This window comes from Furipterus horrens, unplaced genomic scaffold (assembly GCF_987537825.1).
Source record: "Furipterus horrens unplaced genomic scaffold, mFurHor1.1.pri manual_scaffold_12, whole genome shotgun sequence".
Taxonomy (NCBI): domain Eukaryota; kingdom Metazoa; phylum Chordata; class Mammalia; order Chiroptera; family Furipteridae; genus Furipterus; species Furipterus horrens.
In genome coordinates, this window is record NW_028327182.1 from 567,528 (window position 1) to 595,039 (window position 27,512).

Genomic DNA, 27,512 nt, shown 5'->3' on the forward strand with positions numbered 1-27,512 from the left:
GCGCACACCCAGGCACACGCACACTCCCGCTCATGCTCTGGGCCTGCAGGCCCTATGGGACCGGCCCCCCGGGCCCCAGACTGTCCCAGCCCGAGTTCCTCTGAAGCTCCTGGAAGAAGAGCTGTCTCTGGAGGCTCCGCAGGCTCTCCAGCGCCTGCGGGGGGAGCTGCTTGGCTGACAGCCCCAGGTCCTGCCTCGCTTCCTCTTCCTCCACATCCACCAGCCCCTCGGGGGGCTGTGGGGAGCTCCTGGAGATATAGCCCTGGTCAGACTGCACCGACTCCCGCTGCCCCTCCCCGTGGGGCGTGTGGGGCTCTTTCAGGGCCGCCTCTGGCCGCTCCCAGGCCTCCGAGGCCTGGCCACCCAGACTCTGCTGGAAGAGTGAGAGCATCAAGCCTTCGAGCTGCTGCCGAACGCCCTCTGGGAGGTGGTCCGGCGATGCCCTCGGGGTGCTGCCGAGAGGGGCGTCCTCAGAGTCCAGAGCGGGGAAGAGGATGCTGTTCCGCCGTGGGCCAGAGCCCCCCAGCAGCGGGCAGGCCTCACCTCCCTCCACGATGGCCACCTGGCTGGCCACGCTGCTCCCGGCGACCGTGGGAGAGACGGGTTCCAGGGCCTGGGCAGGAGGGGCCGCCTCCAGGGGCAGCACTGTGGTCTGCAGGGCCTGGGCCGCCAGCTGCCCCAGGGGCCGAGGCTGAGGGTGCAGCCGGGCCCCTCCCTTGCCCTCCTCAGCGAGGAGCGGCTCCACCACCAGGGGGTCCTCGGTGGCTGCTGGCTCCCGCACCAGCGGCGTCTGCTTCGTGATCCCACTGCCCGGTGGCGGCAGCAGCTCTTCAAACACCTCCTCGTCCAGGGACGGGAGGTCCTGGCCGTCAGCCCAGCAGAGGTTCTCGCGCTCAAACCAGTCGGGGCACTGCACCTGCCACGCGCGGAACCGGTCCACGGCCTCCCTGAGCTGCCGGCCGCTGGGGCTCCGCAGGTAGTTGTCCCCAGCGAGCTCCCCCACGTGGTGCATCCGGCCCGGCTCGAACATCTCCAGGTCTTGGATCCGGAAGTACACCTCCTCGAACCTGTCCATGAGCGGGTACCTGGACGTGATGTGGAAGAGGTCGGGGATGTCGTCCTCGCTGCTGATGTCACTGAAGTAGCAGATGACGTAGGTGCCGAAGCAGGCCGGCTTCTCGAAGTCAGGGAGGATCATGTTCATGGCTGCGGTGAAGAGGTCCCCGGCCAGCCTCTGGTGGTCACAGCGCAGCTGGATGGCGGGCCCCTCCCAGCCGAGGATGGCCTGCCACTTGGCCCGGGTGCCTCGGGAGCACAGAATGATGATCTTGGAGTCCCTCTCCGCCATCTCCTGCTTCTGGCGGCCCACCCAGGTCATGACCCCCATCTCTGCGATTGTCTGCTCCTCCAGCAGGTCAAGGGCCACTTCGGTGCCACAGACAGTGAGCAGGAACTGGGTGAACTTCAGGACCACGTCCACGTAGAGCGGGTGGTCGGCCGAGTAGACGATCCAGACCTTCCTGGGCTTCAGGGGAGGGGGCGTCAGGCCGGCGGTGGGCAGGGCCCCTGGGGGAAAAGGCAGGCGCAGCCCTGGGTCAGGGGTGTCTGTGCCGACCCCCCCCCCCCCCCCCCCAGGCCGAGAGGCTGCCTGCCCTGCCCTGTCCTGGCTGCAGGACAAACTTCAGTCTGGGGCCCCCTGGGGAAGAGACCCTCTTGTACAATAAACTTAAAAAGAAAGAAAAAGAGAAGAAAATAAAGACCCTCTGTCTCTCTGTTTCTTCCTGGCCTTCAGCCTACACTTCATTAAAAAGGAAAAAAGGGCGCAAAGACCTGCCCATGGGTGGGACAGGAGTGTTACAGGGACGACCTCTTTTCACAAACTACGGTGGGTACCTGAACCCCCTTCCTTGTCCAAGTGATTTAAAAAACGCTCCCCCAGCCTCACCATGTAAGGGGGTGCAGAAGGCAGGCCCCCGAAAGGCGAGGTCTCCTGAAGGGACGCAGGAGTCAGACTTCGGGAGGTGACCGACCCAGCTATCTCAGGAGAGCCCCCCACACCCCCCCATCCCCCGCACGCCTGCCCAGCAAACACCGACCTTGGTCTCCGGCGCCGGCGCCACGCTTCTCACCACGAGACCCTGAAAGGAACAACACCGCACTGGCTCTTTTGGAAGAGACATGGGGACGGCTCACAGAGGGGCCCAGCGCTGCCTCCCGTCCCCCCAGGGCCACGGAGAAGGGACCGCAGCCAGAGGTGGGGCTGTCGGACGCTCAGCTGGGGCCCCCGGCCAGTGAGAGGAGCCCCCAGACCTGGGAACTCAGTTTGTTCCTCCGCTAACGGGTCGGGGGTGGGGGCTCAATGAATGTGTGGGTGTGAGGTGCCCAGTCTGCTGGGGCCACACGTGTTCTGGGCACTGACCCAGCCGAGCCCTCTGGCCCCACATGGCAGTGCAGTGGCCCCTCTGCACAGCCTGGCCACCCCCAAGGACACCCCGCACGTCAGGGAGGCCCTTGCCCAGAGGTGTCCTCGCAGCGGGCAGACACTGCGCATTTCCAGAAGGAGCCTCTGCCCGGTGCCTTACATTTCCTCCTGGGAGGTGTGAGGTGAGGGAGGGAAACCAAGGTCCTTGAGCAATGGCCCCCCTCAGAGGTGCCATGGAGATGGCCGGGACAGGAGCCACGTCCCGGGGACGCAACAGTGGCAGAGAAGCCTTCATTTCAACCTCCCCCCACCCACCCCCGGGGGCCTCTTCTGGGACAGAGACAGTCCCCGAGCGAGTCCCCGAGCGAGTGGGCGGGCCTGCCCTCCCCACCAGCCACTGCTGCGCTGCAGGGCAGGTGCCCGGTGCTCAGCAGGAAGGGGACAGGAAGCCTCTGCAGGGGCCTTGCTGCTGGGGACAGGAAGCCTCTGCAGGGGCCTTGCTGCTGGGGACACAGACTCAGGCAGCCCCCACCCCATGACCGTCTGGGGAAGGACCCTCCCCGTGGGCCTCCCGGTGCCTGGTTTGGGTTCTTCCCCCGACCCAGAAATGATGACTCTCATCTGAGTAAGTGCCTGACCCTGAGCACTGTCCGTGTGGGGACGGCCGCCCACGTCCCCAGTGAAGGCGCCCAGCGCCATGAAGGGACGGGTGAGGCACGGCCCCCTGACCTATGACCCGCGTTCTCTGCTGCTCAGAACCTGGCCAGAGAGGGCTGCAGGATGGAGGGGAGCTTATATTTATTTATTTATCTTAAAAACCGTCCTCACCCGGGGATGTGTTTTTATTGATTTTAGAGAGAGAGGAAGGAAAAAGGAGAGAGAAACATCGATCGGTGGCCTCCTGCATGCACCCTGACCAGGGATCGAACGCGCGACCTTTTGGCGCACAGGACGATGCTCCAACCGAGCCGGCCGGCCAGGGCACGAAGCGACGCTTATTAACATCGACCCCGAATGCGTCACTTAGTCCTCACAGCCCGAGAGGGAGGCGCTGGGACTCTGCTGTCCAGAAAAAAGCCAGCCCCACGGGCTATGAAGCAGCTGCCTCTGATGGCCACCCAGCCCCAAGCTCTGGCCCCTGAGGCCCCCACTGCCCCACGCTCCCTCCCTGGCCTCGGGGTACAAGTCTGGGGGCGGCAGGGGGTTCGCTCAGGCTGCCCACGTCCGACGGAGGAAGTTCCACTCTCGTTCCCCTCAACCCGCTGAGTTCAGTGTCAGCCTCGGCAGCAGTAAGTCTAAGGGCGGCGGACACCGCGGGGCAGACGCGGGCCAGACTCCACGCTGAGAACCCAAACGCACTGCCTGGGCGAGGCTCTGTGGGAAGCCTGAGCCTTCCCCTCACAAGAGGCACCCGAGGTGCAGAGGACTTAGCGACCTGCCCTGGAGACAAGAGGAGGAGCAGCAGGCGGGCTTGAGTTTCTGTCCCCCACATGCCTCACAGACGGGGGAGGGGAAGAGGGAGGTGTGTAGGGAGGGGGAGGGGAGCAGAGGGACACCCTAGGCCTGGCAGCTCCCGGGTCCTTACCGGACAGCCTCCAGGTCATGCAGAGGACCAGCAGGATGGCGGAGCCCACCAGGAGGATGGCGATGGCTGTGACACACAGGTACACCCACAGGGGCACGTAGTCTGAGGGGCAGAGCAGCGCGAGGTGTGGCTGGGAGGCCTGTGACGCCAGCGCCGAGGCCCCCACCCCAGGGTGCAAACCCATGAGGGCCCCCACCCCAAGCTCCCCCACCCTGAGGCCCAGCCTGCACCAAGACGTGCCGGTGGCCTCACCCACCCCCGGGGCAGGCCTCTCGTGGGCCCTGTGTGCCTGGCTCCACACGAGCTCACCCAGGGACTTCTTACGTGGCCCCTGGAAGGTCTCCTGGGGCCTCCCCTGCGCGCACACAGCTGGGAGTGTCGGCCTTACCTGCCTGCAGCTCTGCAATGACAACAAAGGGAAGCAGAGGTTTACTTATGAACAGGAACCCCGACCATCACCAACACCGCCCCCCCCCCCCCGGGCCCGCTGCACTTCAGATACGGTGACGCTTCATGCAGCCACCCACACGGAACACCCCGTCTCTGGTCTACTGAGCGAGGCCCCGCCTCCCAGCGGGGGGCCGGGCTGGGTGTGCTGGCCAGGCACCGGCTCTGCCCCTCCCCTGGGGTGTGATCTGGGACAAGGCGCAACACCTCCGCGCCTCAGTTTCTCCATCTATGACCCGGGGGAGGGAGTCTCCACGTCCTGGTGCCGCGGTCCCCAACGCGTGAGGAGCAGCAAGGATGACGCGCCGCGGCGCTGTGTCCCGTGCCCGGTGTGTAACCACCCCACCCCCCAGTCACAGACGCTGAGACCAGCAAGACCAAGTCCCGGCCAAGGCCACGTGGCTAAGACGGGGCAGCCAGGGGTCAGCTTGGCAGAGTGTCTCTGTAAAGCCCACATCGCAGGCCTGAGCGACCCCGAGTGAGGCTCCGTCCCCACCGCTGGGACCAGGGCCGGGTTCCGTGTAAGCAGTTGACCTTCATCCCTTCTCGCCCCCCGGGCCCCACGACGGCCGTGTGCCTCCCACCTGGGGGATCTGGGGTTTCCGGGCAGCTGACGTTCACAGGGCGTCTGGGACAGTCATTCAGACAACTGCTGAAGAAGGGCTGGATCTGAGAGCAGACGGGGCAGGGAGAGAGGGGGCCTCAGAGGCTGGGGGACAGGGGCCCCCCCCCAACGCTCTCCCACCCGCGCCGCATTCACCCACCTGCAGTTGGTGGCGGCAGCACCAATCAGCCCTGGGCAGGGGGAACGTGAGGTTGGCCCGCTGCTGGGGGTCCTCCGGTGGTGGCTGTCGGGGAAGAGACTGGGTGAGGCTGCGGGCTGCGATGGGGCTGCCAGGGTGCCGGGCGGAGGCCAGGACAAACGCCTCCCGGGTCTGCGCCAGCGAAACAACGTTCCCTGGTGCCCTGGCCCGCTGGGAACTCAGCACACAGCCAGCGACGGGTGCTCCCTCTCCGCCTCGGCTGCTGGGGACCATGGGGACAGACCCGTGCCCATCCCCCGCAGCGTGGCTCCGGTTCTGTGCGCACCGCGCCCTGGCTGCGCCTCCCGGCCTCATCTTTAGTTCCCCTTTGCCTGCATTTCCACACTGAATGTCTTCAAATCCTTTTTGAAATAAGCAGAAGCAACAAAGCCCAACCAGAAGGGAACAGGGGAGAATGTGTGGGAGGGAAGGACAGATAGGACGGGGGCGGCCCTGGTTGGGTCGGTGGCTCCGTGGGCTGGTGCGTCGTCCTGTAAACTAACGGGCTGCAGGTTCGATTCCCAGCCAGGGCTCATGCCTGGGTCGTAGGTTCAATCCTCACGCCGGGCACGTACAGGAGGCAACCCATCAGTGTTTCTCTGCCACGTTGATGTTTCTCTCTGTCTCCCTCCCCTCCCCTCTAAAATCAATGGGCATGTCCTGGAGCGAGGATTTTAAAAAAAAGGATGGGGTGCTGAGCAGGGCAGAGAGCAGGGACATTCTGTCACTACAGACGGTGAGAGCGAGAGGAGACCTCAACCACAGAACAACTACGGACCACTGTCCCCACGCCCACGCGGGCAGCCTTACCGCGGGCACGTCCAGCCTGTGCTGGAAGCAGCTCTGGCCCTCCTCGCGCGGGAAGCTGTCCAGCACCACCTGGTAGCGGGCGGACTCGCTCCACAGGGCGAAGCTGACCCGCAGCTGCCGCGCGGCCTCCAACAGCTCCACGGCGACGCGGGGCTCCCACAGGCTGCCTGCCGGGGCGCGGACACGGGCGGGCGTGAGGTGGGCGCAGCGGGACGCCCCGCCAGGGAGCACCGCCACCGCGCCACCGCCGTTACCTGCGCTCACGCACGGCCGAGTTCTCCGCATCAGGGCGGCGTCGCAGTCTGCAGACCCCAAGGAGACGGAAGCGTTAAGCCTCTGCCTGACGCAGCCTCCCCGGCTGCCGACACGGAGACTGCCGCCTTCTCCTTCTGGCAGCCTGTTCAGGGGTGGCCCTGGGAGCCCAAGCGTCTGGGACACTGCGGTCCCGCCTCTCCCCGCGGCAGCTTCCCCTGCGGCTTCTTACAAGGGGGAGCTGCGTTCCCTGTCCCTCTGTGGCAGCGCTTCTCGCGCTCACGGGACGTTTCTGACTCGGCAGCTCTGGGTGGGTCTCGAGAGTGTGCGTTTCCACAGGTTCCCGGGCGATTCGAGCTGCCGGTCTGCGCCCACCTCACAAACCACCTCCCTGTCTCCCTTCCCCGTCCCTCGACGGCCACGTTTCCGCTTTGGTTCAGGAAGACACGTGACAGGTATGAATTGCCGTGGAATGATGGGGACTGAATCAGTCTCCCTTAGAGACAGGGCGGGGCCTGGGGAGATTCACTCGTTCATCAAATACTTAGGAGCTCCCCAGCTGTGCCAGGCACAGTGACGCACGGGACAAAGTCCCTGTCCTCCAGAGACACCCCTCCAGCAGAACAGACCAATGAAAACACAAAGCCCAATACAATGTCACAGGTACATCGTGGCCATTTAAGGTCAGGGAGTGATGGGTAAGATGAAGAAAAATAAAGTGGGATATGCAGATAGCGCATGCGCACACACGCACGCACACGTGTTCATGTACATGCATTGCACGCACACACGTGTGCACGTGTGTGGTGGGAGCTGCTCCACAGATGAAGGGCACGGCCACCTGACCAGCATTTCCTGACCGCCTGCTGCATGCAAGCCCACCCGTGAGGCTCCAGGGAGGGCAGGAGCGGGTCTAAGGCCCAGACCTGGGCCCAAGGAGGCTGCCGCTCCGGGCGGGGTTGCCTCTGACCAAGAGGGTACTGCAGGTTGTGGCGGAGGTTCTCGGGGGGACAGAGGACCGGCAGGTGCCCACAGGGCCTGCTGCTGTAGCAGGCAGACCTGGCAGTGCTCCCTGCAGGACGGGTTAGGCTTGGGGGACGGGGAGATGGCGTCACATGGGGGGCGTGTTGGGTAAATGCAGGCAGGGTGTGGGGTCAAAGTGCAGAACAAGGTGATGGAAGCCAGGATGAGGCTGGACGCTGGGGTACAATTCTAAGAGCCGCTTGTCTTGCCCTGACCCGTGGGGCTCAGTGGGCTGAGCGTCATCCCACGAAGAGGAAGGCTGGCGGTTCGATTCCCAGTCAGGGTGCAGCCCTGGGTTACAGGTTTGATCCCCAGTCGGGCACGCGCAAGAGGCACCTGATCGATGTTTCTCTCCCTCCCTTCCCCTCTCTCTAAATATAAATATAAAAAAATCTTTAAATTAAAAATAAATAAATAAAAGAGTGGCTTGTCTTCCTGATAATTCCTGGCAGGAAACGGGCTTCTCTAGACAGAGGGAGGGGCCCCAGTTCCCATAAAACCCCTGGGGTCGTGGGCCAGTGCCCACTGCCCGCCAACAGAGAACACGCTCTGCCTTCGGGGGCAGAGGCTGCAGTCACACCCCAGGGCTCCCGTCCCCAGCGCCCGGGTGTCCTGTGGGACCCCGTGCCGGGCGCCCCTGCAGACCACATGGTGAAGGGCAGAGGCTCTTACGTGGCACGAAGAGGTTCCGGGACTGGTGGTTCGGGTCCCCGTCAGGGATGGGCTTGGGCAGGTGGTGAACGGTCACCTCGTACTTCTGGCCAGGTTCTACCACGAAGTGACTGAAGTTAAAACGCCACTGAAGGGACGAGAAGGGAGGACGGGAAGGTTGGACAGCCACAGGCCGCGCCTCTCACACAGCTGCACCCAAAGGACCCCACCCTACCCACCCCCAAACGTCCAGCAACAAAGAACAGGAAATGACCATCACACAAGACCCAAAGTAAGAGGCTCCTGTATCTTGGCTCTTTGTTTCCCCTGGTCTTTCCTGCCTGTTTCAGAACACCTGGGTCTGCCCTGGCTGGTGCGGCTCAGTGGATTGAGCGCCGGCCTGCGGACCAAAGGGCCCCCGGTTCGATTCCCGGTCAGGGCACAGGCCTGGGCTGCGGGCCAGGTCCCCAGCTCGGGGCGTGCACGAGGCAACCACACACTGAAGTTTCGTTTCCTCTCTTTCTCCCTCCCTCCCCTCTGAAAATAAATAAATCTTAAAATAAAATTAAAAAAAAACTACTTAAAAACAAAACAAAACAGCACCTGGGTTAGACACAAGAGAATGTGGGGAGAGCCCTCTCCCCCCGCCCCCCCCCACCGTGCAGAACAAAGGGGTCAGGGGGCGGAGCCAGGACCGGGGTCACTGGAGAGCTGGCTTCCAAAAGGCAGCTACAACCCTCATGTTAAATGACTCTTCCCCCTTCAGTGGGAGAGCCAGGGATCTCTTGAGAATGTTCTGGAGCACAGAGGGCAGCAGGGGGGGCGGCCAGAGAGATGCCCAGCCCCGCGGCCTGCGGGCCCCTCAGTGGCACAGCCCACAGCCTGAGTGGAGGCCTTTTCTGGACAGAGCCAGAGACAGACACTGACGACGAGCTCCCTGGTGGGTCAGGGTCGGGGGTGGGGTCCTTGGTTTCTCGGTACCTAGGCACCTGGTCCTCACCACGCACGCACGCAGCAGCCCAGTGTGGGGACCCTGACTGCACACGGGCGAGGGGCCTGTCTTTGCGGGACCGCACACCGCGGCGGCTTTAAGGCAGCGGTTTCCAAACTGGAGGCAGAGCTCGTGCGCTCCTGCCCGCCCGCCGCCGTCCTGCGGGGCGCAGCCGGGCCCCTCTGCAGGCTGTGCTGGCAGGGGCCGGGCTGGGGCGCCCGCTCCCCCTTCATGATGGCCGGCTAGGGCGGCCGGAAGGAGGACTGGGGGTTTCCAAAAGCGCGCTCGGCTCGGCGGGGACGTGCGGGGCTCTCACCCGCCTGCGGTGATGCTCCAGCCTGGACAGGAACTCGAACTTGACGCACAGCTGCTCGTTGGTGTTCAGCTGCAGCACGGACAGCTCCGCCCCCTTCAGGTAGAGGACGCTGGCTGCGGAGGGCGGGGGACAGGGGTGGGGCAGCGGGCGGGCCGCGGGTGTCACTCCCTCGGGGTGTGGCCTCCTCGCGCGCTCGGGACACCCTGTGACCCGGCCCTCGCTTCCTGCCTGTTCCAGCTCACTGGGGGCTCCGGCAGCCGCGCCCTGCGGAGAGCTGCTTCCCAGCGACTGAAGAACAAGCTGCACTTCGGGCGGGAAGCAAAGGCTCTCCGGGTCTGCGGCTGAGGCTCTGGCCACAGGGCGCGGGGGCCGAACGTGGCCGCCCCCACGGCCCGTGAGGAGGTTGTTACAGCAGCGGGGGCCTCACACAGAGAAGCCCCCAGGCCCTGTGCGCACCTCTAGGGCTGGCTCCCGTGAACCCCCCTGTTCTCAATTCTGCAACACCCCTAAGACGTTGGGGGCTCTTATTGCAGGAGACAGCAGCCTCTAGATGAAGGGGAAAAGCAGGCTGGCCAATGTGTGACCATTTTTCCAGTAAATGTTCGGTACTTCGGTCAGGCACAGAATTAACCATGTGACTCCCCCCTACCGCCCCCCAACCAGGGAGATAAAGACTTTCGGAGGAAGGAAGGCCTTTCACAAAGGACAGTGGTCTGACATCTAAAACGCAAGTATTTGCTGCGAGACATGCAGGATCCTCTCACCACTAAATTGGGGACCCTGTGTCTGAGCACAGGACGGGGGACCTAATTCTGAGTCACGGGGAGCCAGACGGTCCGGCTGTGGGTTCAGGTCCTGCAGGCAGGCCCACTCACCATCCGTCTGCAGGGTCCACTCGACATGAGCCACAGGGACCAGAGCTCCATCCTGGGTGCGGGCCACGCGCAGCTCCACCTGGACATCTTTTGGGGACGAGGGGGTCAAGTCTGGAGGTTGGATCCAGCTGTCATCCAGGCAGGTACCTGGTGGCCAGAAACGCAGAAATCAGACACCTGCATGGTCTGCAAGATTCTGGAGAAATGGCAAGGAACTGAAGCACACAAGCAAGACCTTAACCAGCCAGGGCCCTGCGAGCCTCACCCCAGGGGGCGATCTCCCGTCTCCCCCTCCCCTGCCTCCCTCATGCTTGTCTGGGCTCCCTTCAAAGCTCTGAAGCCTAAAGGGAACCTCAGGGGAGAACACAGAGCACACGTCTTGGTTGTGAGATGAAGCGGCGGCTGGAGATGCAGGCAGAGAAAGGACAGAGTACTGATCAGCGCTGCTTTAATTTTATACTAATTTTATATGCCAGGGCCCCTAATTAGCACAGACCCTTGAAACATGTGCCTCCTTCTTGAATTAAACCACCGATCAGCCCTGGCTGGTGAGGCTCAGTAGATTAAGCGCTGGCCAGCAAACCAAAGGATCGCCGGTTCAATTCCCAGTCAGGGCACAGGCCTGGGTTGCAGGCTGGGTCCCCATTTGGGGGCACGTGAGAGGCAACCACACATGGATGTTTCTCTGTTTCTCTGTCTCTCTCCCTTCCCTTCTCTCTAAAAATAAATAAGTAAAATCTCTAAAAAAAACCCAGAACACAGAACAAAATCAACAGCACAGACGCCTCTCACTTGACAGCTTGGTTCCTGGCACACAAGAGGCAGCACCCACGGCCACGTCCAAGTGCAAAGGACAGCCTGGCCCTCTCGCCTGACCTGGGGTGATGAACGTTCCTGCCGGGAGGCAAGGGTGTGCCCACCCAAGCTTCTCTGGGGCGCGGCCCTCAGCATGAGCTTAGCGCTTTATTAGCAAAGCAGCAGCAAGAACGAAAAAGACCACTTACTATTCTTGACTTGGCATCTTAGCCCCTGCGGGAAACAGAGAAGGTCATTACCGACGGGAAGGACTTCCGTTCACAGGTCGGGGTCCCCTTCCCTCAGCCTTGTTCTCAGGAAGGAGACCTCCTGGCCCTGCCGTCCCACTGTTGGGGGCCCATCTCGGGAGGGGACAGGATTATCCTCGCACTTTTCTCATTCTGCCCGACTGTGGGGAAACAGGATGAGGTGCGCGCACAGTGGACAGCGGAGCGGAACCTGTGTTTTCTGAGTCACCTTCTGAGCTGGGAACCCTCCAACTTGAGGAGCCGCTGCGAGGGCCCCAGAGACAGGCCTCTCACCCCTGGGGCGCCCAACCTCCAGCCTGGAAGCAGCACTGGAAGAGGGGGAAACAAACCCTGGCACCTGCCCGGAAATTCCACAAAGTCCCTGCAGTCCCCGGGGCAGCTGTGCGGACCCTGTGTTGCGCCGAGCCGTGGGGTGTGCTGTCCCCCGAATCCGCACAAAAGCCCTGGAGTGGAGTCACCTCCAGGCAGCGAGCATGGCCAAGCCTCGGCTTCCTCAACTGTAAAATCAGAACCACCGCAGCATCGGCTCCCCCGCGCCGTCGAGAATTAACGACACAAAGAGAAGCAGCGATCCTGGGGCAGGCGTGGGCTGGCAGTGACAGGTCTCACTTCCGATACGTCTGATCATAAAAGTCTTCAAACGATGGCAATGCACGCGTGCCATCAGGAGAAACAGTCCACGTTCCCACGCCATCGGACAGGGCGCTGGCGGGACGCCCGGGAGAATCGGAGGAGGGATTCTGTGGGCCGCGGGGCCCCGAGCACCGCCCTGCCGGCTGCGTGAGACTGAGTGCGCCCCGCATCTGCTCCCAGTGGCCGTCCTTGCATTATGGGTTCCCCTCCTTTAGAGCTTGGTGTACAGTAAGTGCTTCATAAGTGGGAGCCATTATTACGGGGGGTGACCGCCAGATGCTCACACTTGGCCGTGGAGCAAGGGGACCAAAGGCACCCAGGGGGGCAGAAAGCCTGCGGCTGAAGGGCCCCAGAGATCTGAGCTGCACGGGGCTTAGGACGCTGCAGTCGGGTGGGCCCTGCCTTTCCCTCGGGACGGAGCAGGGAGGCAGCGGGCAGAGAAGACGCTGTCCTACTGGGGTTCCTTCCCGAAGCAAGCGGATGGAGAGAGAGCGTCCCCCGCCCCCTGCGCTCCAGGGGCGCCTCTGAGCGAGCCGGCTCATCCGAAGCCTGCATCTCGGGGACACCAGGCCACCGGGGCCTGACCACCGGCACCCTCAGGGCGAACGGTCACCTGCAGTCTCAGGGCCACCACAGCCCTGCCTGGCGCCCCCTCGCTGTCCCCTGGTTCCTGAATGGTGAGAGGTTGACATCCGAGAACGTTCTAGGTCCAGGAGATGGGGAAGCTCTGCTAGAAAACGCAAGCAATGCCCTCCCTAACGCCGCCCCCCCCCAGGAGCCCCTCCCGGTGCATGGCCTTCCCGCAGGCCCAGAGGAGGGGCACGGTCTGAACACGCATCAGCTGGTGGGTCTCCTCCTCCAGGTCCCGTGACGGTGGAAACAGCTTGGTTTTGGTTCTGTGTCTGGCCTCGGTTTCTGACAGCCTTTGCCGTGTGTAAGTGTTTTCCTTCTGTTATTATTTTCCTTAAGAGTTTTTCTGTAAGACGGCCCCCGGACCTGACGCAACACCTTTCCAGCACTCATTGACACAACGTGGCGGATTTTCCCTTCGCCGGTGTGCCGGCCCCCGCGCTTACACTCACGCACGCCTCGCTTCATCTTCCCGGCGGTCCCGGGGCACGGACCCTTCTCTCGTGTTCAGTCATGACAAACCCGAGGCCCGGGGAGGTCAGCGAGGGGCTCCGGGTCTCACCCGCCAACGCCCCAGGACCCAAGCCCCTCACCCACTGTCCTGCCTCTCTGAATGAAAGAGGTGGGGCAGGACTGTCAATCATTGCGGTGAAAAGCGAGGAAGAAACGGTCGCCCTGTGCGTTCCGCCCTGTGCGTTCCGTGGCCACAGCCCAGTGCGGCAGCACAGGGAGGTGAGCTCTGCAGTCCCAGGGGCTCAGCACTCAGCAGGGCGTCCCCGGGCCGTCGCAGGTCACCAGCTTCCCGCACCTGTGTGATCACGCCCGCCTGGCAGGCTGCCGAGGCTGCCGTGAGCTCTGGATGCAGGGGCACCTGCTACCCGCCCCCCCCAGCCCACGCCGGCTGACAGCTGACCTTTCATGCACCTAGCAAGCTATCTGCTCTCCAGGGAATCTCGTGAGGTGGGGTCACCTCCTGTTAGAGCTCATAGCCATGGAGTGACAGACCAGGGCAGCACAGCAGGGAGGGGAGCCCAGGGGGGACCCCCAGACAAATGCGCCCCCTGCACCACACAGCCTCCGCATCCCAGCTGCCCACCCCCTTTGCTGTCAGTCTCTAGACAAGAGGCCAGCAGAGCGGGGAAGCGAGGAGTGGGTGGGGTGGCCAAGGGGCCCCTTCCCTTTGTTGGGGCCCCCGCCGGCAGCACCCCCAGCCCGGACTGCCCCAACGCCTCCAGCGCGCAGCGGCGCCCACAGAGCGCGCCCTTTCATACTGGGGAACAGCGCCCTCCGAAAGCAGCCTCTGCCATCAGCAGATAAGGCTTAAACCAAACACCTGTTCAACCACAAGTCAGAACCGCAAGTGCTCAGGCCAAGGAACAGCTGAGAATGCCACACACGTCCTGAAGACGCTGTGTGTCAACAGTCACCGACCAGGTCCACGTCCAGGCCTCGGGGGGCTTTCCTCTGGGCTGGCTGCCAAAGGGAAGCGGGAGAGGCCCTGGGTACAGTCCCGGCCTGTCACTCAGGGTCTCTCCAGTGTGGACCTCTGCAGGAGCTTGGTGTCACCTGGGTTGGGAGGTGCCAGTCCAGGGCTGAGCCTGGCCTCAGTTCCCCCTTGCTGTGCAAGCCGAGCTAGGTAGGCATGCACTCATTTCTCACGCATTCCCGGATTCTTTCCTCCCGCAGACACCGGCCAGGCGCCCCCACCCTGGGTTTGCAGCGCGGGGCTAGCACAGAACAGGTCATTGAGCTCTATCCAGCCGAGCTATGGACCGCCAGTTACGTTCTGCACAGTGGGTGGGCCCCGTTGAAAAGGCCCACCCAGCCCTCCCACCGTGGAAACGGGAAAGCTGGGTGCAGGCACCGGAATGCCCAAGGTTGCAGAAACCATAAGTGGTGAGGTCAGGATGCAAACCTGGGCCCTCTGAGGCCAAGTTCGTGGCTTTGGCTCTCGCCCCTCAAGGGCGTGGCAACCACCAAAACACTAGCAGAGAGAGAGCTCTGAGGGGGTAGTTTCTTTTTAAAGGGCCCAGTCCATGTCGCGGGGGAGAAGGAAGCGCGTGGAGACAGCTGGCATCTCTGCCTCTGCTCCTGGGCAGTTCAGGTCAAAGGCACTTAATCCAGCCCGGCTCGCAGGCCAGCCAGGGCACCCCCGCCGCCCTCGGAGCTTCTTCTCTCCCTTTCCCTGCCCCCCAGGGAGCGGCGCCGCCCCTTTCAGCCCGTGGAAGGGTCCACAGCTCGTCTAGGGGGTGCCCACGACGCCCCAAGGCTGACACCCCAGCGGGAAGCAGCTCTTCTCCCCGGAACTCCGTCCACTCCCTGCTGTACAAAGAGCACCTGCCTCAGGCCGCCCTGCGCCCCGGCTCCTACCGCCTGGAAGCCTGTCGCCTCCCGGTGACTTCAGTCCCCTGGCCGTGCGGGTTTCTGGACAGTGTCCGCTCCCAGCAACAGCGCCCTGTACGTTGCAGGCCCCTGGCCCCTGGCCATCAAAAGAGGAACTGGGGGTCCTCCCGCAGACTTCTTTGCCGAGTCCGGGGAGGATCTGCCCAGCCGGGCCCCCGGCTCGGCCGCAGAGCGGGCGTCAGGGCATTTCTGAACTCACACACGGAAGCGCTCCCTCCGCTGCTGCACGGTCAGCCGCTCACCTCCAAACCGTCTACGGAACCAGATAAGGGGGACCGTCTCAGCGCGGCGCGCACCCTCTGACTCAGACGCTGCTCATTGCTCCTCGGTCCGCGGCGGCGGGGAGGGGCTGGGGCCCCGGACGGGCAGGGAGGGAAGGAAGCCGGGAGGCAGGCGCTTCTCTGCTGCTGCGTTTCCCCCCTTCTGCTGGGCCTGCGCCACGGGGCCGCTCCCCCGAGAGCGAGGGCGGGGGTGTCCCTTCCCGTGGGCACGGCGCTGGTCCTACTTGGCAAATGCGACCCCCGCGACCCAGGCGCGCGTGGCGGCGGTGGAGATGCGGGGCCGGGGGGCGGTGTCTTAATCAGCTGCCGATTCTCTGGGCTTCCCCGTTCTGGGGAGGGGGCACCAAGCTGCCCGCACAGCCACCCCGGGAAGCTTACAGGCCGCGTCTCACCGCAGGCTCCGGCCCCGGCCCCGGGCCCCGCGTGCTGCCCTGGCTGGTGTGCCCTGTCCTCCGCCCGCAGGGCCCCCTGCCCCCCCGGGGAGCGGGCTGATATCCGCCGGGGCCCCACCTCTGATCCGGCTGCTGCGGGCTTGCCGGGCTCCTCGGGAGGGGAAGCCTTGCGGCCGGACCAGCCCCGGGCTCCCGCGGTGTGTCCCTGGGCACGACGGGGTGTCTGGGGGTCGCACGACGAGGGCCGGTCCCATCCCGCACCTTCGCACCCCCTTTCTAACCAGCTCCGTCCCGTCTCTCGAGCTGGGCCCTGGGCCTCGATCTACTTCCCCAAACCTCGGGGCCCGGCGGAGGTGTCCCTCCCCGCCTCCCGCCCAGGACGCCGGTCAGGTTGTGCAACACGCGCCGCGCGCTCTTTTCCCGGCAAACGCCCTCTTCTCCCGGGTCCACACCGCCCCTCCCGGCCCTCCGACGGTCCTCCCCGGGCACGGCGGGGGGTCTCACCTCCTGGGAGCAGACGGGGACCGGGTGGTCCAAGAGCCGCAGGGCAGCGCAACCCGGGGCCGGCCCGCTCAGGAGCAGGAGCAGGAGCCCCAGCGGGGACCCCAGGAGGCCGAGAGGCGGGCGGCGCAGGGCACCCATGGCCCCCGGCACCGTGGCGGAGCGCGTGGCCCGCAGCGGGGGGGGCGCAGCGAAGGAACACACCGGCCTTGCCCCGGCTCCGCGGTCGCGAGTCGGCCGACTTCGCCCGCTTCCGGCTCCCAGCCCGGCCGAGGGGCGGGCCGCGCCGAGGGGAGGGCTCCGTGCCTCCCCGTCCCGCCCCCGCCCGCCGGCGCGGCTAGGTGCGCGCCCGGACTCCCCGCCCCGCGGCCCGCTCCCCGCCGCTGCCCCGCCCGCCGGCGGCCATCGGCTCCCCTCCGAGCCGCCCCCCCCCGGCCCCCCGCATTCACGCCGCTCGCACCCCCGCACCCCCCGCCAGGAAGTTCGGGTTTCCCCCTTGCCAGTCGCCCTGCGCTGATTTCTTTTTTCCGGGTCCTTCGACGTCGGGCCCAGCTCGACTCAAAGGAAGTTGTCTTCAGTCCCGGTCCCCCCTTGCGCCCCGCGCCCCTGCCCCGGCTTCCCTGTCTCCTCCTCCGGCCGGCGCGTCCCTCTGTCCCGCTCCAGGGCAGGGAGTCGGAGCAGACCGACCCCGCGCGCGTGACGCGAACCTGGGGAGGCGGGATCCTTGGCCTCGCTCTGTTCTGTGTCCGCACAGCGCCCAGAGTGTCGTGTTTCCCAGGGGACCTACGCCCCGTCTGCCGAAGGGCTGTCCGCGGCCCCCGGCCCCGCGTTCCCGCCGCACCGCAGCTCCCAGCCTTGCCTCCCCTTTCACCCTGCACGCTCCAACACACATGCGTTTGGAAACGGCGTTTTTATCCCCTTTCTCCCTCCATCCTACACCCACGCGCCTCCGCATTTCCCTGCCTTCGACGCCCGTGGAGTCTAGAGGCGCTTAGCTTCTCCCTGTACTTCCCACGCGGCTGGACCGCAGCTCCCAGATGTGGGCGGTGGGCCGTCCCACTGCCCAGCGCGCCCACTGCCTTTCCCGCTGCTGGCAGACTCCTGGGGACCATCTCTGCTGGTCGCCCCGCAGCGCCCCAGCCCCAGGAGGACCCAGCTGCGTTAGGCCTGAAACCCCGGGGTCTGCGGACACCTTCACCTGTTTATTTCTAAAAGAATCGTGAGCCCTGGCCAGGGAGCTCAGTGGGTGAGAGCGTCCTCCCACCAACGCGGCGGCTCCGTCCCGGATCAGGGCACAAACAAGAAGCAACCCGCTAAGGCCTCGGGGCTCAGTGAGCGTGGTCCTGGGAAGCCAAGGTTAGGGGTTCCATCCCTGGTCAGGGCACATACGAGGGTCAACCAATGGATGCGAGAGTAAGCAGAACAACAAATCACTGTTTCTCTCTCTCTCTCAAAATCAATGAATATAAAAGAAATGAAAAACCACCAAGGAATGCATAAAGAATGGAACAACACACTGAAAGGCTGGTCTGGCTACACCCACCGCTCACCACTTCAATTCAGCGATTAACAACCCGGTCACGTCTGCTTTACCTGTGTGACCGTCTGAGTGTTTTTCAGCAACATCCAGAAGTTGCCGACATCATGACTTTTGACCCCCAAATATTTCAGCCAGCACCTCCTAAGAGCAAGGACAGCCTATACGTGCCTTTATTACTCTTCACGTTCAGCTCTTACTCAGATTCCCCCGCTGGGGCCCCTAAGTGCTTTTCACCGTCGCTCTCCGAGTTCCGCACAGATGCCTCTGCCTCTAGAACAATTCACTCTCTTTTTCTATTTGCCCGACAGTGTGTCTTAGCACTGTCCCTCCCGTTCCCTGTACTTCCTGGGGCCTGAAGTGACGTCCAGAGCCTTGATCTGCTTCAGGTGAAACATCTGAGGCAGGAACTCCTCCCCCGTGGGGCTGTGAGTTTCAGAAGCCATCCCATCAGGACACCTATTGGGGCAGGCTGTTCCCACCATTGTTATTTATTGTTTTTCTTTCCTTTTTTTTTTTTTTTTTTTTGGTTAAAGACTTTATTTTTAGAGAGAGGGGAAGGGGAGGCAGAGAAACACTGATGGGCTGCCTCTCACAAGCACCCCAACCGTGTGACAGAACACACAACCCAGGCTTGTGCCCTGACCAGGAATCAAACGGATGATCGTTTGCTTTGCCAGGCAACACTCAGCCCACTGAGCCACGCCAGTGAGGGTTGTTAACTTTTCCTACTCTTCATTAAGACATAGTTCACATGCTGTGCACCTCGCTATTTAAAGTGCATGGTTCTGTGTTGCTTAGTAGTCACAGGGGTGCGAACGGGCCCTGGCAATCTAGCTTGCTATTGTTGGGACTAAGTTTGATCCTCTGCTCACAGCAGTGACCGCCAGAGACAACCGACGTTTTAATTCACTCATGTGTCCTGAGCTCGGTGAGCCAAAGCCTGCACAGGGCACCAGACTCAGGCGGCAGGACTGGGTGTTTTAAGAGGTTCCGTGCAAACTCAGAGAGTGCAGGCCTAGTGGGGTGGTGGGGACCGAAGTCAGACCCCTCGGAGAAAGTGGTGTTGGGCAGACTTAATCTGTGAGGTCTTGGGGAGGCAAGCGGGGTGCCAGCACCCATCCTTCCCACACACCTTCGTTTGTTCCGGCCTCTCGCACTGGGGTCCTGGGTTTGTTCAGAACAGATTGGCAGACAAGCTCAGGAAATCTGGAGCCCAGGGGAGGGAACCGGTATTTGCTGAGCGTTGACCCAGAAGCAGGCCCCAGCACGGCTTTGCTCGGGTTATCTTGTGGACTCCTCGGAACCACTGGGAGGTGGGTATTTTATAGCAGAGCAAACAAGTCTGGAGATTAAGTCATTTACCCAACGTTATATAGCAGGGGCCTTGTGTGCACGAGAATTAAGTCTACATATCGGTTCTCGGGAAGGTGGCAAAGTTCTTCCTGCTCCCCCACACCCTCACCACCCCTGTTCGTGGGCCTCCTTGTGGTCTCTGGTCCCGGAAGCCTTTCTCCGGGTCTCACAGTCCCTTTTGGCCTCTCTTCCTTCTTAGTTCAGCCTAAAGTCGAGGTTGGCCACAGGGATCCTCCCCAGGGCTGAGCCAGGCAGGCCATCCCCACTGACAGGAGTCTGCACTGTGAGCATGACCGTGTGGACACACCTGAAGTCAGACGCCGGCAGCATGGAGTCTGCGGGAACACGGCTTCCTGGCGTGCTCGCCACACAGCGTAGGCCCCTGAACGCCAGGCCCCGGCTAGGTTTCTCCCTCCTGCCCTCCCTCTCTCCCTGTCTCCCTTCCTTTTTGGCGGGCATGGAACCACCAAACAAGACGTGGGCAGGACCCGTGTGAGACCGAGGTTCTGGTCAAGGCCACGTGCTGCAGCCTTGCTCCTCACGGAGTTCCCCGTTCTCAGCTGCGTACAGAGAGGGCGAGACCTCCCGGGCCGTGGGTCCCCAGCAGCACAGACCTGCTGCTTGTAGGCTAACCGATTCCAGGAGCCCAGAACCTTCTCTTCTATACAAATCTCCAGTGACTAGACCTGTCAGTTGGGACTGCAGTGGCCAAGCCATCATGGCCAAGCTGGTATGGCCCGTCCTCAGCTCTGCACAATTGGGAGCGTGCGGAAGTGTTTCCCCCTCTGCTGGCCAGACGACGGCTGCGGCCTGATGTTCGCCCTGTGGTCTGCTTGGAGTGCCCCTTAGTGGGGCTGCGTCTGCTTCCACGCAGTTCCTGCGTGTTCCCAGTCCGCCCTCGTGGAGTGGGGCTCACAAGTCACTCTCTTGTGGGTCCCCTGCTCTGCTCCCTGTGGGGGTCAATGCCTATCTCACTGCGGCTTTAATTGCATTTCCCTGATGATTAGTGACATTGAGCACCTTTTCAGATGCCTGTTGGCCATCTGTATGTCCTCTTTGGAGAAGTGTCTATCCAGGGCCTTCACCCGTTTCTAAATTGGATTGTTTGTTTTTTAGGTGTCGAGTTGTATAAGGTCTTTATAAACTCTGGATGTGAAGCCCGTAGCAGATGTATCACCGGCAAAGATGTTCTTCCATTCAGTGGGTTGGCTCTTCATCTTGTTTTTGATTTCCTGTGCTGTGCAAACACTTTTTAGTTTGATGTGGTCCCTTTGTCTGTCTTTTGTTTCCATTGCCTGAGGCAATATGTTAGAAAAATATGCTATGAGAAATATCCAAGACGTTACTGCTTGTTTTCTTCTAGGATTTTCAGTCTTTAATCCATTTTGAATTTATTCTTGTGCGTGGAGTAAGAAGGAGGTCTAGCTTCACTGTTTGCACAAATCTACCCAATCTCCCCAACACCATTTATTGAACAGACTGGTTTTACCCTATTGTATGTTCCTGCCTCCTCTGTCAAATATTAGTTGACCATAAAGGCATGGGTTTATTTCTGGGCTATTCTGTTCAATTGATCTGTATGTCTGTTTTTATGCCAGTACCATGCTGTTTTGATTTCTATGGCCTTGTGGTAGTTTGATATCAGGTAATGTGATTCCTCCAACTTTATTCTCCTTTCTCAAGATTGCTGGGGCTATTCAGGATCTTTTGTGGTTCTATATAAATTTTTGGAATATTTGTTCTAATTCTGTGATATATGTCATTGGAATCTTGATAGAAATTGCACTGATTCCATAGATTACTTTGGTCAATATGGACATTTTTAAAAATTTTATTTATTTAATTTTTAGAGAGAGGGGAAAGGAGAAAGACGGAGAGAAACATCACTGTGTGGTTGCCTCTCACTCGTGCCCCCAACTGGGGACCTGACGTGCAACCTAGTCATGTGCCCTGACTGGGAATCAAACCAACGACACTTGGCTCGCAGGCAGACGCTCAATCCACTGAGCCCCAGCAGCCAGGGCCAATATGGACATTTTAATGTTAATTCTTCCTATAAAATTTCCTTCTTCAGTGTCTTATAATTTTCAGAGTACAATAGGTCTTTTACATCCTTGGTTTAATTTATTCCTAGGTATTTTAGGAATGATTGTTAGTTTATCTGATAGTTCATTATTGCTGTATAAAAATATAACTTATTTCTGGATATTAACTTTGTATCCTGCTACTTTACTGAATTCATTATCAGTTCTAGTAGTTTTCTGGTGGAATCTTCGGGGTTCTCTATATACAGTATCATGTCATCTGCAAATAATGAGTTTTACTTCTTCATTTCCAATTTGCATGTCTTTTATTTCTCCCTCTTAATTGCTGGGCTAGGACTTCCAGAACTATGTTGAGTAAGCATGGTGAAAGGAGACATTGCTGTCTTGTTCCTGAATTTGTAGGTTTTGCCCGTTGAGCATGATGCTGGCTGAGGGTTTGTCATATATTGCCTTTCCTACATTGAGGTATGTCCCATTTGCCCCACTTTTTCTTTATCAACAGGTGCTGGATTTTATCAAAAGCTCTTTCTGCATCTATTGATATGACCATGTGGTTTTTATCTTTTATGTGATCTATCACACTTATTGATTTGCAGATATTGTACCAGCCTTGCACCCCTAGGATAAATCTGACTTGATCATGGTATATGATGTTTTAAATGTATTGCTCAATCTGGTTTGCTAATATTTTGGTGAAAATTTTAGCACCCATGTTTATCAGGGGAATTGGCCTATAATTTTCTTTTTTTGTGTGTCTGTATCTGGTTTTGGAGTTATGATAATGCTGGCCTCAAAAGTGAGTTTGGGACTCTTCCCTTCTCTTCAATTTTCTAAAATAGTATGAGACAGACAGGTGTTAGTTCTTCTCTGAATGTTTGGTAAAACTCCCGTGAAGCCATCTGGTCCAGAACTTTTGTTGATTTCACTATCAGTAATGTCTATTCAGATTCTGATTCTTCTTGATTCAGTTTTGGAAGTTCGTATGTTTCTAGAAATGTATCCATTTCGTTCAGATTGTCCAATTTGTTGGCATAAAGGTGTTCATAATATATTCTTACAATCTTTTTATCTGTGGAGCCAGCTGCTACATCTTCTTTCATTTCTTTTTTTATTTATCTCTTTCCCATCAGAAGTCTGGTTCAAGGCTGAACAGTCTTATCTTTTCGAAGACCGGCTCTTGGCCTCATAGATCTCCCGTGTTGTTTCTCAGGCTGTTTCTCTGCACCCCTCGGTCTCAGCCCGTGTCCCCGTTCTGAGGGGGCTGTTGCGGGCAGCATACGCGAGGGTGTTGTGTTCTTGTCCGGCCACCTGAGATGCCTAGCCCGGGTCGTTTTGAATATTTTAGGTATTCTTATTTAATAAATATGACTGTTGTTTACCTGCATGTGTACGGTACTAACAGAACTGGTGTACTGATGGGGAAGACAATTACCGAACGACGTGAAAAATACTGACATCAATCAACGCAGACCAGCAGAGCTTCCTGGGCCTCCACTCCTGCAGGTTCCCGTGGAGAGGTCCGAGTCTCAGGGTGACAGCCCAAGTGACAAGCCCCTTCTGCTCCCAGGCCCGGGGTCTGAGCCAGGGCCACCTGGGTGAAAGTCGGCAACCCTGAGCGCTGGACCATGCGGCAACTCCTGGGAGGGGGCTTCTCCTTGGTGTACTGCATCCCAGAGCAGCACCAGGAGGTCAGGGTGGTGCTCCTGTCTGTCCCACCCTGTGCACATCTGTCCTGACCATGGCTGCACAAGCCCCAGCCCCCCTCACCCTGACTGGGCCTGGGCGGGGACACACGGGCCTCGGGCGGCCAGCGGGCCCTGACCCGGAGCCCTGGCCGGTGGCTGAGCGCTGCCTGTCCCCATGGTGTGCATCTGCAGACCCTGCTGCCGCCAGCATGGCCACACCTGGAACTTCCAGTGGTAAAGGAAGGAAAGCTATTGCTTAACCTTTGACATCAACTGACATCTAAGCTCAACACAAAGGACCGCACCTGGGACAGGGGTTCCAGGTGAGGTCCCTTCTGTGAAGAGCAAAGGCGCGACCTTTTATTTATTTTGCTTCTACACCTCTCTGTTAGTGCCTCACTGAAACTTGGCCTCTGTGTGCGGGGAGGGACGTCTCCTCGTGCAGCTTCCGCTGAGCGATTCCATCCGCCCGTCGCGGACGACTCGAGCTCACCGTGGCGGCCCGATTCCCGCAGCCAACAGCCAGCCTGTCCTGCCGCAGTGACAGTGTGCGTTCCAGGCCACGAATTAAGTGTGGCATCTGCGCACTAACCGACAGTAAGATCAATGAAACGACATGGATTCGACCAAAGAGAGAGGTGGCATCCCCCATCGGCGGGAAGGGGATCATCAAGCTGGAGGCAGGCTCTCCCCGCATCTCAGCCACACTGCACGGTTCTCAAGAAAAACTGGAGAACGCCCTTATCTTCGTATCAATGACAACCCCACATCCAGAAATCAGAAAAGAGCTCACTCATCAATTCAGCTCTACTAAGAAAACTTAGAAAAAAAAACTAACAAAACTCAAGAGTTGGGTGATAGTTACTATAGTTTTCACCTTAATTATTCCTTAAGCCATTCAATCGTTCTGTGTGGTTCTGTAATGAAATGTGTTTTATTGTCTTCTACAATGAAATTCTTTATAAAAACCAGCACACACAAAGTTAAAAGACAAACTGGGAAAAAATATTTACATCTCTCACACTATGAACAAAGGACCAGTTTTCCCAAAACATAAAAATTAGCTCCTTAGAAATTGCTATAAATATCCACAAGCTAGAGAAAAATAAGGAAGAACATGGAGCTCCCAGAGCAGGAAAAACAAGTGGTTTTTCAACAAAAGACCAAGATCCTGGTTAGAGGCGGGTTTTTAAAAACCTGTAAGGTCTCTTCCTAAAGGTCATTTCAAAATCAAGGTCAGGTCTTTTTTACTTTTTCACTTAAAGCCGGCCAAGGACCCCCCCCCCCCCCCGCCCCGTCTACGCAGGCATTTGTTTGTGTCGGCGTGGACTCATTCTCCCCTGATCCGTTAGCCGGGAGTGGTTTTCCCCATCCACCCAACTGGCTCTGAGGATGGCGTGGACCCGGGGCTCCGACCTGCCCCTCCTGCCACGATTCCACGCGGCCTGGCTCTGCTGCTCCCCAGCTTTGACCCTCTGCACCCAGTGTGTCCCAGAACAAGGACTGGGACTTTCACACCTGACAAAGTTGGAAACACGTGACGGGAGGAATTTTAAGGTGGGGGATTAGCTGGCGGGGGTGGGGTGGCGATGGCAGGGTGGGGGCCGTCTGTGCGGGGAGAGGGGCTGGGTTCAGGGCCTCCCTCTGTGGCCACCGGTCAGGCGGCCCCGAGTTCAAGGTGCTTGACTTTCTCCTGGAGCTCCCGGAGCCGGCTGCGGCCCCAGCTGATGTGGCTCTGAAGGCTGGCCATGTCCGCGGCCAGCTGCAGGCCTAGAGAGAAGGGAGAGATGGCCCCATGGTGTCTGCAGTGTGATACGTGACTCAACGGACCCCGGACACCCCAGGGATTGGAAAGGCTCCAGGCCGTTCTGCTACCCCTAACACACTCCCCGGACAGCCGTGCCGTGGCTGCTCCGAACCTCACTGGCCCACACCTTCCCTCCTCCAGGTCTTGGCTAAAATGTCACCTCCTCCAAAGACTTCCTTGACCCCCTTCCATCACCGACCAGGAACTAAAAACCTCCAGTTTTGCACGGCCTCACGCCCTGATTTTCTTCCTTCAGTCCTCCAGAGTCACAGTCCCTCACTACTCCCATGCTCACCCCGTCCACCTCTCCTCTCTGCCCCCGATGGTACTCCATCCTCTGGACACCCCTCTTGGCGGCTTCCGCCCGATGCCTCTGCTGGAACAACTGCTGCCGAGTCCTCTGGCCAGTCCCGTCTCCAGCCTGCCTGTCCCGCCACACATCGGACCCACTCTGTCCAGGAGACACTTTCTCCTTCGGCTCCTCACCCTCGGGCTTTGCTCCCCGTCTCCTCTAGTGCTTCCCCCTGCCTCTGCCCGACTTCCGGTCCACACTCAGGCTCTCTGCTGGCCTCCCCCCATCTCGGCTTTAACGCCGCACCTGCATCTGCACCTTGGGGCCACAAACACCAGAGCTGGGTGGTGGGCTCCGGCCTGTCTCTAGCTCAGGCCTCTTCCAGACCGCAGAGGCGTGCGCCCAGCTGCCCACTCAGGTGCTCCGCCACACCGCACGGGACGCAGGCACATGCGGCGCCTGACACCCGCCGGCCACCGCTCCGCAGTCCTCCCGCGCCAGGGGAGGGCGGCTCCATCCTCCAGGACTCCTGGCGGCCACCGCGGGCTTGGCCTTCACTCCTTTCCTTCCTCTGTTCCTGAACTGATCTGTCAGCAAATCCTGGGGGGTCCTACTCTTAAAACATGCAGGTCCTACCACGCACCCGCCCCTCCACCTGCATCCTAAGCCTGGCCGCCCCCCGACACCGGCCTAGTCCCTCTGCCTGGCGGGTCCCAGCAGGACCCACAGGATCCCCATCACGCTGCGAGTCCACCCCGTCACTCTCGACTCTCAGACCCCCTGGGCCCAGACCCCCGACCCCAGCTCCCGGCACTCTCAGCTGCTCCAGCGCCTCATCTCAGCCAGGCCGGATGCAGTCCCGCCCCAGGTGCTCGCCCTTCTGCCTAGAACACTGTTTCCCCAGATCACCCTCTGAGCTCCCTCCTTCCAAGAGGCTTCGCTGGCCACCCTTCATAAAACAGCTCCCTCCGCCCACTCCTGTCCCACCGCACCCACCACACCCTACCTTATTTCTTATAACAATTCTCATTACCTACTTGCAGGCTGTCTTCCTCCCTCCACGGTACAACGTTCCACGAGGGACCCTGGTCTCTTTTGTTTCCCCCTGCATCCCAAGCCCCTGTCGTGAACCCAGGACACTGCCAGTACCCAGTCACGCAACCCAAGTCTGCGGTGCAGAAAACCTGCAAAGCCCTTTGTAGCCAAGGCTCAGTCCTGGCGTGCGTGTGCCAGGGCTCCCTGTAGGCAGAGGGTCTGAGTTTGGCTCAGGGCCCCGGCAGGCTCCACTCACCCTCCCGGAAGCTGGCTTGGGCCTGCCGCAGGCTGTGAGGAACCAGGATCCCAAACCAGTTCAGAGGGTCTCGGGGGGCTGAGGAGGGCTCGGGCTCTGGGGTCCTGCTGAGCCCCTTGCGCCTGCGCAGAGCTGGAGAAAGAAAAGGTGGAGGTTGAGGGTCTTATTACTCGGCCCTCGTCTTCCAAGCAGCAATGCCGAACGCTGAGGTCCCGATCCTGGAAAACACTGATGGCTGGAAACTCCCCAACCTTCACGCCCCGTGAAACAGCTAACCATGAAGAACCGCTGCGATTCAGACGTGACTCTGCCCACAGCATCTCGTGACTCTCACAAGACCAGCCACTGCTTAGACGGGGCGGCCCACGGGCCTTTCCTGTTTAGCCTGACACGCTCAAGGCCAGACAGACCTCCCGCCGCCACGGTGTCTGTCGCATGAACGAGTAGCTGAGATGGAGTCTGTCCCTCCGAAACCAGCTGCGCACAGGCACGAACATTTTCTTTCCAGCTAAGACTCTCCTTGATTGCAAGACGATCCCAACTGTAACAGACTTCGCCTGGAACTGCCTACTTCCCCCCTTAAAGTCGAAGGCAAAATCACTGCTGCGACACTTAACCTTTACACTTGGGCCGCGCTCTCTGCCGCGGCAGCCTGAACAAAACAAGCTCCGCGGCTGCACTTGGTCCTTGACATCGGGAGGGGTCCCCGGAGGAAAGGGGGGCTCACCTCCGTCGCGGGGCCCCACCTCCTCCGGGGCCTGCGTCCCGGCTCTCACCACCCGGAACTGCTGCAGCCCGTCTGGTTCCTCGCTGCAGAACGAGAGGGGAGCGTGGGTCTCGGACAGCCCGGCCCGGTCTGCGCCGCCCCCGGCCCCGCGCGCACGGCTCCTCACCTGGTGCGCACGCACACCTGGGGCTCCATGCGGGAGGCGTACTGCAGGGGCCCCACCGACTTGGCGCCCATGGCGTAGCGAGCTTTGGACAGCGAGAGCCAGCCCTGCGCAGGAGAGGGGAGCGCTGAAGCCCGGCTGACCTGGCGTGGCCCCGCCCGCCCTCCCGCGCGCCCCAGGCTCCCACCTCCTCCACCCGGGCGTTCAGCGCCGCCCGCTTCGCCTCCAGCTCCTCCAGGTCCACGAGCAGCTGCAGGAGCACCAAGTCCAGCTCCGCCCGGATGTCAGCCGCCGCCATGGCTCCACCGCACTCGGGTCTGGAACCAGCCTCCTTCCGGTTTTCCCATCACCGCCCACCGTGCCGGGGTTATAGCCAATGAGCACACGAGACCCGCCCCAAAGGGCGTTCCCAAGTCTTTTTTTTCCGGTCTTCCAATCACCGCCCACGGTGCTGTGGTTATAGCAGGGGGCGCTCTAGAGCCACCCTCAAGGGGCGTTCCCATGCGGCCTTCCGGTTGCCCAATCACCGC

At 60.6% G+C, this 27,512-nt stretch overlaps 2 protein-coding genes across 3 annotated transcripts; both read right to left on the minus strand.

Annotated features, from left to right (window-relative positions):
• Positions 1-40: 40 nt before the first annotated feature.
• On the minus strand, positions 41-16,346 carry IL17RA (interleukin 17 receptor A). Its single transcript, XM_090258001.1, has 12 exons — positions 16,083-16,346; positions 11,180-11,204; positions 10,176-10,322; positions 9,301-9,413; positions 8,015-8,141; positions 6,322-6,369; positions 6,068-6,234; positions 5,219-5,302; positions 5,039-5,123; positions 4,008-4,109; positions 2,097-2,138; positions 41-1,566 (listed from the first exon to the last, which is right to left on the minus strand). The coding sequence occupies exons 1-12, from the start codon at positions 16,218-16,220 to the stop codon at positions 53-55; spliced, it is 2,592 nt and encodes an 863-aa protein (XP_090114127.1). The 5' UTR covers positions 16,221-16,346; the 3' UTR covers positions 41-52.
• A 7,651-nt stretch (positions 16,347-23,997) lies between these two features.
• Positions 23,998-27,332, minus strand: VMA22 (vacuolar ATPase assembly factor VMA22). Of its 2 annotated transcripts, none has more exons than XM_090258139.1 (5): positions 27,170-27,328; positions 26,986-27,089; positions 26,820-26,902; positions 26,093-26,224; positions 23,998-24,472 (listed from the first exon to the last, which is right to left on the minus strand). In XM_090258139.1, exons 1-5 carry the CDS (start codon positions 27,278-27,280, stop codon positions 24,360-24,362), a joined length of 543 nt encoding a protein of 180 aa, XP_090114265.1. In that variant the 5' UTR covers positions 27,281-27,328; the 3' UTR covers positions 23,998-24,359. The 2 variants fall into 2 exon arrangements, with proteins under 2 accessions (XP_090114265.1, XP_090114264.1); XM_090258138.1 differs by lacking the exon at positions 23,998-24,472 and adding an exon at positions 24,760-24,930 and having other exon boundaries at positions 27,170-27,332.
• Positions 27,333-27,512: the final 180 nt, after the last annotated feature.